We start from the raw sequence: 15,170 nt of genomic DNA, 5'->3' as shown, positions 1-15,170 counted from the left end.
GTGGAGGAGAGGCTGTGGTTTCACAGGGATGCTCACTACAGCTGCAGTGGCTTTGTCCAGCTCCCTGGTCAGAGATCTGCTAAGGCTGTGCGATGCTGATGGTGAGAGATAAGGGCTGAAGATCAGGGGGGGGGGGGAGTCAGGAAGGGCGCTGGGGATGGGGGGGCTGCTTTGATTGGGCCTGAAGGTTTTGTTTGCAGGAAAAGGAGTTTATTTTCATGTTTTTGGTCTGGAAAGTGTAAAGGTGGTTGGGTGAGAGAGGGTAGGAGAGGAAGGGAGGGGGAGAAAGCATTAGATGGGGGAGAGAGAGTGAGAGCAGCATGGCTAGAGGTGGAGAGGTAGAAAGAGAGAAGGAAAAGTGACTGAGAAGAGGGGAGGGATAGAGACAGAGGTAGGGAGGGGAGAGATGGGGCAGGGAGGTAGGAGGAAGAGAAGCAAACATGTCAGAGAGGGTTGGGCAGTGTGGAAAGGTTGCTGTAAGCTTCCTCCCAGCAGTGTCCTACTGGGTCTGGCCCTCGGCCTTCAAGGCTACAGCCTGAGCTGTTTTATATCCTCTCCCTCCATTCCCACTGCGTACTCCTCCACGCTCTTCCCCTCCCACACCCGTAGCCTGGGCGTCCTCATTGACAACCAGCTCTCTCTCAAACCCTTCATTAAATCTATCCTAACTGACTGCTACTTCAAACTTCAAACCATCAAAAAACTCCGGCCCCTCCTATTCCTCACTGACTTTCGCACAGTACTACAGTCTATTATCTTTTCCAAAATAGACTACTGTAATGCACTCTTCCTTGGTCTCCCTGCAACACATACTAAGCCATTACAACTCCTACAGAACGCTGCAGCTCGTATCCTCACTAACTCTAGGAAACGTGACCACATTACTCCTACCCTCATCGATCTCCACTGGCTCCCAATACAGTCTCGCATCCTGTTCAAAGTTCTCTCCCTCATTCATAAAAGCATTACCAATGAAAATACTGACTGGATCAACCCCCCGCTGCTTTCTCGCACATCCACTAGACCCACCCGCACTACCCTCCAAGGGACCCTCCGTACCCCCTCTATCAAATCCACCAATCTTATTTCCACAATGAACAGAGCCTTTTCCCTGGCCGGCCCCACCCTGTGGAACTCTATGCCCCCAGACTTGCGCACTGAAACATCCACTCCCAAATTCAAAAAAACCTAAAGACCTGGCTCTTCTTACAGGCCTACCCCTCCCTCAGCAATCATCCTCCTGATGTCCCCCCAAGCTGTGTATAATGCATTCCCTGTATCACCTTTTACAATGTGCTTCTGCTGTCTTTATCTCTCAATTACCTTCTCCCCTCTGATTTCCCTATATATTTACAGTGCCTTACATGTATTACCATCACAATGTACGTTTGTTAACTTCTCCTTCATCTGCTCCCAATTTTAGGAACCTTCGTTCCTTGTAAATAGTTACCCAGTTTCTGTTTGCTGATGTTCTTCTATTGTATGCAAAGTTTACTGTTCTATGTAATGGCAGTGCCAAAAGTTCTGTTTAATGACACTGTCAAAAAGTTTTAGTTTTCTGGAAACCGATACGATGTGCAAACGGCTATCGGTATATAAAATCCTATAAATAAATAAATAAAAATAAAATATCTAAGATCTGGGCAGGGAGCAGGGCCCTGAAACACCAGAATTATAGAGCTGGGGATGGTGCTACCATTGTAGAAAGGAGCAGGGCTCCCCCTGAAGTGTGGGGCTCAGGGCACTGCACCCTGTTTACCCCATCCCCCTCCTAAAGCCAGAACTGGCAGGGATCCTTCTGATGAGTGCAGGGGCCTCCGATGTGCCCATAACAAGGAAGGAAGCCCAGAAATAATCTCATCCCTCTACACATACTCCCTGGCACTCCTCCTCACACCCTTACACACACCCTGACACTCCTCACACCTCTACACACACACACACACACCCTGACTCCTTCCCATCCCATCTTCCAGCACAGTCCCAGACACTCCTTCTCACACCTCTACACACACACACACCCTGACTCCTTCCCATCCCATCTTCCAGCACAGTCCCAGACACTCCTTCTCACACCTCTACACACACACACACCCTGACTCCTTCCCATCCCATCTTCCAGCACAGTCCCAGACACTCCTTCTCACACCTCTATACACACACCCTGATTCCTTCCTATCCCATCTTCCAGCACAGTCCCAGACACTCCTTCTCACACCTCTATACACACGCAGACACACACACCCCCTGGCTCCTTCCCATCCCATCTTCCAGCACAGTCCCAGACACTCCTTCTCACACCTCTATACACACACACACACACACCCTGACTCCTTCCCATCCCATCTTCCAGCACAGTCCCAGACACTCCTTCTCACACCTCTATACACACACACCCTGACTCCTTCCCATCCCATCTTCCAGCACAGTCCCAGACACTCCTTCTCACACCTCTACACACACACACACCCTGACTCCTTCCCATCCCATCTTCCAGCACAGTCCCAGATACTCCTCCTCACACCTCTATACACACACACACACACACCCTGCCTCCTTCCCATCCCATCTTCCAGCACAGTCCCAGACACTCCTTCTCACACCTCTACACACGCAGACACACACCCTGACTCCTTCCCATCCCATCTTCCAGCACAGTCCCAGACACTCCTTCTCACACCTCTACACACACACACCCTGACTCCTTCCCATCCCATCATCCAACACAGTGCCAGACACTCCTTCTCACACCTCTATACACACACCCTGACTCCTTCCCATCCCATCATCCAACACAGTGCCAGACACTCCTTCTCACACCTCTATACACACACCCTGACTCCTTCCTATCCCATCTTCCAGCACAGTCCCAGACACTCCTTCTCACACCTCTACACACACACACACACACACCCTGACTCCTTCCCATCCCATCTTCCAGCACAGTCCCAGACACTCCTTCTCACACCTCTACACACACACACACACCCTGACTCCTTCCCATCCCATCTTCCAGCACAGTCCCAGACACTCCTTCTCACACCTCTATACACACACCCTGACTCCTTCCTATCCCATCTTCCAGCACAGTCCCAGACACTCCTTCTCACACCTCTATATACACACACACACACACACCCCCTGGCTCCTTCCCATCCCATCTTCCAGCACAGTCCCAGACACTCCTTCTCACACCTCTATATACACACACACACACACACCCTGACTCCTTCCCATCCCATCTTCCAGCACAGTCCCAGACACTCCTTCTCACACCTCTACACACACACACACCCTGACTCCTTCCCATCCCATCTTCCAGCACAGTCCCAGACACTCCTCCTCACACCTCTATACACACACACACACACCCTGCCTCCTTCCCATCCCATCTTCCAGCACAGTCCCAGACACTCCTTCTCACACCTCTATACACACGCAGACACACACACCCCCTGGCTCCTTCCCATCTCATCTTCCAGCACAGTCCCAGACACTCCTTCTCACACCTCTATACACACACACACCCTGACTCCTTCCTATCCTATCTTCCAGCACAGTCCCAGACACTCCTCCTCACACCTCTACACACACACACACCCTGCCTCCTTCCCATCCCATCTTCCAGCACAGTCCCAGACACTCCTTCTCACACCTCTATACACACGCAGACACACACCCTGACTCCTTCCCATCCCACCTTCCAGCACAGTCCCAGACACCTCTATACACACCCCCTGCCTCCTTCCCATCTCATCTTCCAGCACAGTCCCAGACACTCCTTCTCACACCTCTACACACACCCTGACTCCTTCCCATCCCATCTTCCAGCACAGTCCCAGACACTCCTTCTCACACCTCTATACACACACACACCCTGACTCCTTCCTATCCCATCTTCCAGCACAGTCCCAGACACTCCTCCTCACACCTCTACACACACACACACCCTGCCTCCTTCCCATCCCATCTTCCAGCACAGTCCCAGACACTCCTTCTCACACCTCTACACACACACACACCCTGACTCCTTCCCATCCCATCTTCCAGCACAGTCCCAGACACTCCTTCTCACACCTCTATACACACCCCCTGGCTCCTTCCCATTTCATCTTCCAGCACAGTCCCAGACACTCCTTCTCACACCTCTATACACACCCCCTGCCTCCTTCCCATCCCATCTTCCAGCACAGTCGCAGACACTCCTTCTCACACCTCTACACACACACACACCCTGACTCCTTCCCATCCCATCATCCAACACACAGTGCCAGACACCCCTTCTCACACATCCTGATTCCTTCCTAATCCCATCCCCCAACTTACAGTCCCAGGCATCCTCTCCTATTCCCCAACACAAACATATACATATAACCCTGATCAAAAATGCCTACTTCTTTTCATCTCTAATACTGACCTCAAGGATCCTCGGTGCTTCCCAATCCTTTTGTATCCTGCTGTCCTGCTCTCTTTCTTCAGTCTCTTTGAGATTACCAGTGAACAAAACATTCACCCATGACATCACCTTAAGCACAAACCCGTTGTATATTAGGTTAGGGAGAGGGGAGGTGTCCGGCTGTTACACATTGTTACCCCTCCCTCGCAGATTCCCTCTCCCCATCACTTCCCTGGCAGGCTGGATCCTCCCTTATCAGTCTGAGAAAGTTCCCCCCTCACCCCTTCCCTCTCTGACAGATATAGCCCAGCCTCCTACCCCCCCAAATCCCTCCCTCCTGATGCACAGAAACAGCTGAAAAAGTATTAACTCTGAGGTGCTGGGGGCAGAACCTGTGTGATAGAAAGCCATCACGTCCTGTGTGGTGGCCGCGGGCAAGCTGAGAGCTGGACCTCGCCCTCTCTCTCCTCACTTGCCTTAGCTTCCTGTCACCTGCAGAAACCTCTTGTTCTGCACATCTTGGGATGCAGGGCGAGGATTATTACACGGCGTTGAACTTTGATGTGAAGAAGAGACCCAGGCCTGGGACGTCGCAAGACATGAAGGAAGGTGAGGTATGGTCTGACTTAGTACATGGGGTCCATATAATAATATCCATCGCTTATCCCACACCTGTCCCGGGGACCCCACATCACATACATGAGATAACATTTGAATGCACATTTTATCTCATGCATTTGTCATTCTGGATATCCTGGAGACCCCATTGGCTGGGGGTCATCCAGGACAGGTTTGGGAACCACTCGCCTACAGGACTGAGGATAGGAAAGAAGAAATTGGGGTTCATGGGGACGGGGTCTTTTATCTATTCATGTTTATCAAGGTTTTACTGAGGGAAGAGGGAGGGAGGATGAGATGGGGTGGTGTGGGGGGGAAGAGACAGATGGAAGGAGATAGAAAGGTTAAGAGAGAGGCAGACAAAAACCCGAGGGAGGGTAGAGAGAGAGGCAGAAGAGCAGAGACACAGGAAGAGAGAGAAAGAGACAGTGAGTGATATGACAGAGCAAATGAGACAGAGGGTGATGAGAGATAGGGAGACTGAAGAAAGAGACACAGGAAGAGAGAGAAAGAGACAGCGAGTGATATGACAGAGCAAATGAGACAGAGGGTGATGGGAGGTAGGGAGTCTGAAGAAAGAGACAGAGCAAAAGGAGGAGAGAGAGAGAGAGCAGGAGACAAAGAGCAGGAACAGGGAAGAGAGAGGGAAAGGCACAAACTATTCTATTCCAGAAAAAGCCAAAAAGATCTCCAGCAGAAGTTCAGCTTCTGAGCAAGAAGCAGAGCTGGGATGATGCTCCGGGATACATCTAATGAATATGCATGAGATAGATCTGCATGCATTGCTTGTTGGTAAATCCTCCATCCTCCAGATATCGGGCCTGCAGGACCGGAGGTCAATGCCTCTGCTCTGACCTGAGAGCGCTCTTTTTATTCCCAGCTCTGAATTTTGTCTTTTTTTATTTTATGCTCATAGGGGTAGATTTTCAAAGGGTTACACATGTAAGATACGCGCGTAACCCCCGAGAACCTACCCCTGTGCGCGCAAGCCCCGGAACGTGCGCGTGTCCCAGGGCGGTCCCGAGCTCTCCAGCACTGCAGCCTGTGCCGGGGGCCGGCGCGCGCAAGTTACGCCTGCAACAAAGGTAGGGGGGGAGCGTTAGAAAAGTTCCCTCCGAGGCCGCTCCGATTTCAGAGAGGGCTTTGGAGGGAATGGGGAAAGCCATCAGGGCTCCCCTTGTGCGCGCCGACCTCTGGATTTTATAACATCTGCGAGATGGAGAAGGTACAGAGAAGGACGACCAAAATGATAAGGGAAATGGAATAACTCCCCTATGAGGAAAGACTAAAGAGGTTAGGACTTTTCAGCTTGGAGAAGAGACGGCTGAGGGGGGATATGATAGAGGTCTTTAAGATCATGAGAGGTCTAGAACGGGTAGATGTGAATCGGTTATTTACTCTTTCAGATAATAGAAGGACTAGGGGGCATTCCATGAAGTTAGCAAGTAGCACATTTAAAACAAATCGAAGAAATTCTCTCACCCAGCGCATATTTAAGCTCAGGAATTCATTGCCAGAGGATGTGATTGCAGCAGTTAGCATAACTGGATTTAAGAAAGGTTTGGATAAGTTCCTAGAGGTTAAATCCATAAACTACTATTAATTAATAAGCAATAGTAGCTTGAGATCTATCTAATGTTTGGGTACTTGCCAGGTTCTTATGGCCTGGATTGGTCACTGTTGGAAACAGGATGCTGGGCTTAATGGACCCTTGGTCTGACCCAGTATGGCTTGTTCTTATGTTTTTCTTTTTCCTGGCATTATTCAGAAGACTTAGAGCTCAATTATCCAAATTCTTTGGGAATTTAAACCCGTGGCCTTTGCACTGGCTCTCAAGGGAATGTAGGTGCCAGTTTACCCGTTCAGAAGTGCCCTGGGGTAAAGAAAGCCCCACAGGAATCTGCGCGGAGACGTTTTCCTGTGATGTAATGCGCCTGATTTGGGAAAATGTTGCAGTCTCTGTCCCAGAAACAGAGAAACGTGACAACAGCAAGAGACTGCACGTCCGTCCGTCCCCCCGACTCATTCATCTTCACAATCCCCATCCAGTTTCTGTTCTGCAAGGGTTACCAACTGGCTACAGATTTCCAGGACAGATTGATCCAGTCCTGCTTTTACCCCATTGCATGCTGGAACTTATTCTGATTTGCCTATTACATTCCCTAAGAAAAGGAAACCTATAAATACCTGCATGCAGGGGAGTAAAACCAGGACTGGATCAATCTGCCCTGAAAATCTGGAGCCAGTTGCCACCCCCCCATCCTTTTACCTGTGTACAGGGCGAGCTACCTCCAGTCATCCAATTTCCCCCTGTAAATGGCTTTTGGAAATTGCCTGCAAGGAATTGAAGATATTAAAGTCTCTTTTTGGGGGAGGAGCTTGGGTGTTCCCAGCTGCATCAGAACCAGGCTACAGCACTGCCAGTCTTCCTTCAGAATTAGCTTGGGATTTCTGTCCTGCTCCAGTGCCACGCAGGCAATCCCATGGTCGAGTTGGACAGCGCAGCCCCTAAAGCTGCCATTCAGCAGCAGCTGGGACTCCTCCTCCCAGGGACTGTGAGCGCTGCCTCTGCAGCTGAAGCCCGGCCCGAGACTGGAACCCAGCTCCCTCCGCGTAGCGGTGCCAGTGCCTCATTACCAGGACACCGGGCCGGCTTCAGCTCCACATTTCCGACCAACACAGCGCCGAGCCTCAGTCCGAACAATTAATGGAGCAAGGAATTCTCTTTTCCTCTCTCGCAATTAACACACCGGGATCCAATCTCATATCAGCTCATCACCAGCTCACTTAGCTAAAGTGCAAACCTATAGACGGAGCAATCAATCAATCTCACGTCAAGGAATCGCAGGTGGCTTAATGTCCAAAAAGCAGAGAGGCTGTTTTCTCCCCTTGCAGCCACAGAGGCAGGATTAGAACTCGCATCTCAGGGGGTGAAGAATTCAATGTCTCGCAGGGGTTTCCAACACCCTGGGCCACCCTTGTCTGGGTGACTGTCCAATGAGAGGAACTGCTTCCCATTTTGCTTTAATGCCTCTGTCTAAACCTTTGGTTCTTTTTTGCAGCTGAGCCTCCCTGGTATCGGTCGGCTCTCAGAATAAGCGGGGTCCTTAACCTTCTTCTGTTCCTGGCTGTAATTGCTCTGAGCTTTTTCGGTAAGTGCTGTAATCCAAACCATGTATATAACGTGCATGTAAAGCAGCGTTTCCCTTCAAGCAGCGCCCAGGTTGTGGTGTTCTCTGCAGGTGTGCAGCACTATAGTGTAGCACTATATCTCCTTAGATGGTAAAAGTATCATTTTGTCATCATGGCGGGAAGGCAAGCCCTAGTGGTTAGAGCAGCAGGTTCAGAAGCAGGGAAGCGAGATACTTGAGACCTTAGCAATTCACTTCACCCGCGCCCCCCATTGCCTCCGGTACAATCTTAGATGGAAACCGCTGAGGATAGAAAAATACCCCCAGTCCCTTGCTATAATCTCCTTTGAAGATGCAGATCAGTCACGGAAGGTAGAAGGTAAATCAGAAACTATGTGTGATGGTCTAGCACTGCCATGGGGGAGATCCAGGTCTGACCCAGGTTCCTGTGCAGAGGCAGCGATCAGGAGGCCCCCCAGGAGGGATCCCAGCCATCGCCCCACAGCGACCCCTGCTGTCTGAGGAGGGTCACGGAGCTCCCCTGTCTTACCCGTCTGCCTCTTGTTAGCAGGTTTCCTGTACAGACAGGACGTGTGTGCAAAGGGCAGTAAACCTCTGGGAAACACATCTGTCCCAGCGCGTGGGGCCCACCAGGAGGACCCACCTCCAAGCCCCCTAGCAGGTGAGCTCCTAACTTTGAATCGGCCCCTGCTGAGAAAGCCTGCGCTCTCTCTCTCTCTCTCTCTCGCTCTCTCTCTTACCCCTTCACATCCCACGCTCACCTTGTATTGCTTTTATTTTTTCCTTTACTGAAGTCTGTATTCTGGTGTAACAGGTTTGTTTTGTGTTTTTATAAAATGTACTTGCAATATTCACAGCAGCCCCGTGTCCTTGTCTTCCTGTAGCAGGACCAGGCGCTCAGCCCTGCCCCATGAACTGGCTCCAGCACAAGGGAAAGTGCTATTACTTTTCTAACAACACGAAGAGGAGCTGGAGCGGGAGCCGTGAGGACTGTGCAGAGAGGGACTCTCAGCTCCTGGTGATACAGGACCAGGAGGAGAAGGTGAGGAGCCATGCGTACGGCAGAAAGGTTACTCAGGGATACAGCACAGATCTCACCGAGTCCTGAGCACTGCAAGGGGACAGGGGTCAGGGTTACACATGTGGAGCAGCCCAGGAGAGCTCGAGTTGTGGGAACTGCTCCCATTCTTCCCCTTATCTGTGGAGTGAAAGCTTTCTAAGCCCTAATACTGGGAGCTCTGTCTGCAAAACTGGGAAACCCTTCTCAGATCTATGTTCCCAAACCCTGCTCTCCTTAGGTGTCCTGATCCGATGAGGCAGTATTTACCTATTCACAGTCCTTCTCTCTCAGCTATAGCACAGATAGTTCACTGAAGGCAGAAGGCAATTCTCTTCTTGCATTTCTCTTCCCACCCAGGTGGTCACATCCAGGACTGTGCTTTGCAGAGTTGTCCTAGGCTGAGAGCTGGGGCGGGACTGGCATGCCAGGATTAAACGTGTAATGTAGCCAGACCTTACTTATTACAAATGGAATTAAATCACAGGAGATCTCTTGATCCTCGAGGATTAGCCAAATTGGAATTAGCAAGGAATATGTTGAGATCCTTTCTTTAGCAGGGATTGCTTGTCAGACTGATCTGGTGAAGTAATGTACATCTTGAGTTCTGGAAGAAAGCTGGACAGGTTAAAGAGAGGGCATCGCAAAATCAAATTTTGAAAGTTAAAGCTAGAACAGAAAAGTGAGTGTACGACTCGCCCAGCATTTCACCCTCTCCTATGAGGAATTATAGTCATTACATGTGGAGGGGAGGATGACTGAGTCTTCTGCAGATGAATATTTGGATGGGGTGTGCCTCATGTCTTTTCCTGTAGGAAGTCAAGGGTTAATGGTTAAGGAAACCGGTGCAGGCAAAGTGGCCCAAATAATTAAAAGTTTGAAGATGGACAACGAGCCTGGATATGTCTGGCATGATGGTTTTAGTGAAAAGAGGCTGAGAGCCTACCCTGTGCAGTTCATGTAATCCACAGTTATTAATATGGACCTAAAAATCCCAGGAGAGGGAGGCCCCTCTGTTATTATGTAATGCCTGGTCCTATACAGAGCCCTCAGCTGAGCGCCGTTTAATCCTCAGTTATTAATATGGACCTAAAAATCCCAGGAGAGGGAGGCCCCTCTGTTATTATGTAATGCCTGGTCCTATACAGAGCCCTCAGCTGAGCGCCGTTTAATCCTCAGTTATTAATATGGACCTAAAAATCCCAGGAGAGGGAGGCCCCTCTGTTATTATGTAATGCCTGGTCCTATACAGAGCCCTCAGCTGTGCACCGTTTAATCCCCAGTTATTAATATGGACCTAAAAATCCCAGGAGAGGGAGGCTCCTCTGTTATTATGTAATGCCTGGTCCTATACAGAGCCCTCAGCTGAGCACCGTTTAATCCACAGTTATTAATATGGACCTAAAAATCCCAGGAGAGGGAGGCCCCTCTGTTATTATGTAATGCCTGGTCCTATACAGAGCCCTCAGCTGAGCGCCGTTTAATCCTCAGTTATTAATATGGACCTAAAAATCCCAGGAGAGGGAGGCCCCTCTGTTATTATGTAATGCCTGGTCCTATACAGAGCCCTCAGCTGAGCGCCGTTTAATCCTCAGTTATTAATATGGACCTAAAAATCCCAGGAGAGGGAGGCCCCTCTGTTATTATGTAATGCCTGGTCCTATACAGAGCCCTCAGCTGTGCACCGTTTAATCCCCAGTTATTAATATGGACCTAAAAATCCCAGGAGAGGGAGGCTCCTCTGTTATTATGTAATGCCTGGTCCTATACAGAGCCCTCAGCTGAGCACCGTTTAATCCTCAGTTATTAATATGGACCTAAAAATCCCAGGAGAGGGAGGCTCCTCTGTTATTATGTAATGCCTGGTCCTATACAGAGCCCTCAGCTGAGCACCGTTTAATCCTCAGTTATTAATATGGACCTAAAAATCCCAGGAGAGGGAGGCCCCTCTGTTATTATGTAATGCCTGGTCCTATACAGAGCCCTCAGCTGAGCGCCGTTTAATCCCCAGTTATTAATATGGACCTAAAAATCCCAGGAGAGGGAGGCCCCTCTGTTATTATGTAATGCCTGGTCCTATACAGAGCCCTCAGCTGAGCGCCGTTTAATCCTCAGTTATTAATATGGACCTAAAAATCCCAGGAGAGGGAGGCCCCTCTGTTATTATGTAATGCCTGGTCCTATACAGAGCACTCAGCTGAGCGCCGTTTAATCCTCAGTTATTAATATGGACCTAAAAAATCCCAGGAGAGGGAGGCCCCTCTGTTATTATGTAATGCCTGGTCCTATACAGAGCCCTCAGCTGAGCACCGTTTAATCCCCAGTTATTAATATGGACCTAAAAATCCCAGGAGAGGGAGGCCCCTCTGTTATTATGTAATGCCTGGTCCTATACAGAGCCCTCAGCTGAGCGCCGTTTAATCCCCAGTTATTAATATGGACCTAAAAATCCCAGGAGAGGGAGGCCCCTCTGTTATTATGTAATGCCTGGTCCTATACAGAGCCCTCAGCTGAGCGCCGTTTAATCCCCCGTTATTAATATGGACCTAAAAATCCCAGGAGAGGGAGGCCCCTCTGTTATTATGTAATGCCTGGTCCTATACAGAGCCCTCAGCTGAGCACCGTTTAATCCCCAGTTATTAATATGGACCTAAAAATCCCAGGAGAGGGAGGCCCCTCTGTTATTATGTAATGCCTGGTCCTATACAGAGCCCTCAGCTGAGCACCGTTTAATCCCCAGTTATTAATATGGACCTAAAAATCCCAGGAGAGGGAGGCCCCTCTGTTATTATGTAATGCCTGGTCCTATACAGAGCCCTCAGCTGAGCACCGTTTAATCCTCAGTTATTAATATGGACCTAAAAATCCCAGGAGAGGGAGGCTCCTCTGTTATTATGTAATGCCTGGTCCTATACAGAGCCCTCAGCTGAGCACCGTTTAATCCTCCGTTATTAATATGGACCTAAAAATCCCAGGAGAGGGCGGCTCCTCTGTTATTATGTAATGCCTGGTCCTATACAGAGCCCTCAGCTGAGCACCGTTTAATCCTCAGTTATTAATATGGACCTAAAAATCCCAGGAGAGGGAGGCCCCTCTGTTATTATGTAATGCCTGGTCCTATACAGAGCCCTCAGCTGAGCACCGTTTAATCCTCAGTTATTAATATGGACCTAAAAATCCCAGGAGAGGGAGGCCCCTCTGTTATTATGTAATGCCTGGTCCTATACAGAGCCCTCAGCTGAGCACCGTTTAATCCTCAGTTATTAATATGGACCTAAAAATCCCAGGAGAGGGAGGCCCCTCTGTTATTATGTAATGCCTGGTCCTATACAGAGCACTCAGCTGAGCACCGTTTAATCCTCAGTTATTAATATGGACCTAAAAATCCCAGGAGAGGGAGGCTCCTCTGTTATTATGTAATGCCTGGTCCTATACAGAGCCCTCAGCTGAGCACCGTTTAATCCCCAGTTATTAATATGGACCTAAAAATCCCAGGAGAGGGAGGCTCCTCTGTTATTATGTAATGCCTGGTCCTATACAGAGCACTCAGCTGAGCACCGTTTAATCCCCAGTTATTAATATGGACCTAAAAATCCCAGGAGAGGGAGGCCCCTCTGTTATTATGTAATGCCTGGTCCTATACAGAGCCCTCAGCTGAGCACCGTTTAATCCTCAGTTATTAATATGGACCTAAAAATCCCAGGAGAGGGAGGCCCCTCTGTTATTATGTAATGCCTGGTCCTATACAGAGCCCTCAGCTGAGCACCGTTTAATCCTCCGTTATTAATATAGACCTAAAAATCCCAGGAGAGGGAGGCCCCTCTGTTATTATGTAATGCCTGGTCCTATACAGAGCACTCAGCTGAGCACCGTTTAATCCCCAGTTATTAATATGGACCTAAAAATCCCAGGAGAGGGAGGCCCCTCTGTTATTATGTAATGCCTGGTCCTATACAGAGCACTCAGCTGAGCACCGTTTAATCCCCAGTTATTAATATGGACCTAAAAATCCCAGGAGAGGGAGGCCCCTCTGTTATTATGTAATGCCCGGTCCTATACAGAGCCCTCAGCTGAGCACCGTTTAATCCCCAGTTATTAATATGGACCTAAAAATCCCAGGAGAGGGAGGCCCCTCTGTTATTATGTAATGCCCGGTCCTATACAGAGCCCTCAGCTGAGCACCGTTTAATCCTCAGTTATTAATATGGACCTAAAAATCCCAGGAGAGGGCGGCTCCTCTGTTATTATGTAATGCCCGGTCCTATACAGAGCCCTCAGCTGAGCACCGTTTAATCCCCAGTTATTAATATGGACCTAAAAATCCCAGGAGAGGGAGGCTCCTCTGTTATTATGTAATGCCCGGTCCTATACAGAGCCCTCAGCTGAGCGCCGTTTAATCCCCAGTTATTAATATGGACCTAAAAATCCCAGGAGAGGGAGGCCCCTCTGTTATTATGTAATGCCTGGTCCTATACAGAGCCCTCAGCTGAGCGCCGTTTAATCCCCAGTTATTAATATGGACCTAAAAATCCCAGGAGAGGGAGGCCCCTCTGTTATTATGTAATGCCTGGTCCTATACAGAGCCCTCAGCTGAGCGCCGTTTAATCCCCAGTTATTAATATGGACCTAAAAATCCCAGGAGAGGGAGGCTCCTCTGTTATTATGTAATGCCTGGTCCTATACAGAGCCCTCAGCTGAGCGCCGTTTAATCCCCAGTTATTAATATGGACCTAAAAATCCCAGGAGAGGGAGGCCCCTCTGTTATTATGTAATGCCTGGTCCTATACAGAGCCCTCAGCTGAGCACCGTTTAATCCCCAGTTATTAATATGGACCTAAAAATCCCAGGAGAGGGAGGCTCCTCTGTTATTATGTAATGCCTGGTCCTATACAGAGCCCTCAGCTGAGCGCCGTTTAATCCTCAGTTATTAATATGGACCTAAAAATCCCAGGAGAGGGAGGCTCCTCTGTTATTATGTAATGCCTGGTCCTATACAGAGCACTCAGCTGAGCGCCGTTTAATCCTCAGTTATTAATATGGACCTAAAAATCCCAGGAGAGGGAGGGCCCCTCTGTTATTATGTAATGCCTGGTCCTATACAGAGCCCTCAGCTGAGCGCCGTTTAATCCTCAGTTATTAATATGGACCTAAAAATCCCAGGAGAGGGAGGCTCCTCTGTTATTATGTAATGCCTGGTCCTATACAGAGCCCTCAGCTGAGCGCCGTTTAATCCTCAGTTATTAATATGGACCTAAAAATCCCAGGAGAGGGAGGCCCCTCTGTTATTATGTAATGCCTGGTCCTATACAGAGCACTCAGCTGAGCACCGTTTAATCCTCAGTTATTAATATGGACCTAAAAATCCCAGGAGAGGGAGGCCCCTCTGTTATTATGTAATGCCTGGTCCTATACAGAGCACTCAGCTGAGCACCGTTTAATCCTCAGTTATTAATATGGACCTAAAAATCCCAGGAGAGGGCGGCTCCTCTGTTATTATGTAATGCCTGGTCCTATACAGAGCCCTCAGCTGAGCACCGTTTAATCCCCAGTTATTAATATGGACCTAAAAATCCCAGGAGAGGGCGGCTCCTCTGTTATTATGTAATGCCTGGTCCTATACAGAGCCCTCAGCTGAGCACCGTTTAATCCCCAGTTATTAATATGGACCTAAAAATCCCAGGAGAGGGAGGCCCCTCTGTTATTATGTAATGCCTGGTCCTATACAGAGCCCTCAGCTGAGCACCATTTAATCCTCAGTTATTAATATGGACCTAAAAATCCCAGGAGAGGGAGGCTCCTCTGTTATTATGTAATGCCTGGTCCTATACAGAGCCCTCAGCTGAGCACCGTTTAATCCTCAGTTATTAATATGGACCTAAAAATCCCAGGAGAGGGAGGCCCCTCTGTTATTATGTAATGCCCGGTCCTATACAGAGCCCTCAGCTGA

General features: G+C 49.2%; 1 protein-coding gene across 1 annotated transcript in view; it reads left to right on the top strand.

Annotated features, from left to right (window-relative positions):
• The first annotated feature begins 6,786 nt into the window (after window positions 1-6,786).
• Window positions 6,787-15,170, top strand: part of LOC115078201 (killer cell lectin-like receptor subfamily F member 1) — a 28,905-nt gene continuing 20,521 nt past the window's right edge. Inside the window, exons 1-2 of the mRNA XM_029580953.1 lie at window positions 6,787-8,827; window positions 9,051-9,208. Coding sequence (XP_029436813.1) covers window positions 9,077-9,208 — 132 coding nt within the window. The 5' untranslated portion in view covers window positions 6,787-8,827; window positions 9,051-9,076. The remainder of the gene's footprint in view (window positions 8,828-9,050; window positions 9,209-15,170) is intronic.

The sequence above is a fragment of the Rhinatrema bivittatum genome, chromosome 16, assembly GCF_901001135.1.
Source record: "Rhinatrema bivittatum chromosome 16, aRhiBiv1.1, whole genome shotgun sequence".
Taxonomy (NCBI): domain Eukaryota; kingdom Metazoa; phylum Chordata; class Amphibia; order Gymnophiona; family Rhinatrematidae; genus Rhinatrema; species Rhinatrema bivittatum.
The sequence above is the reverse complement of the archived record's forward strand: the minus strand, read 5'-3'. Positions and strand labels throughout refer to the sequence as shown.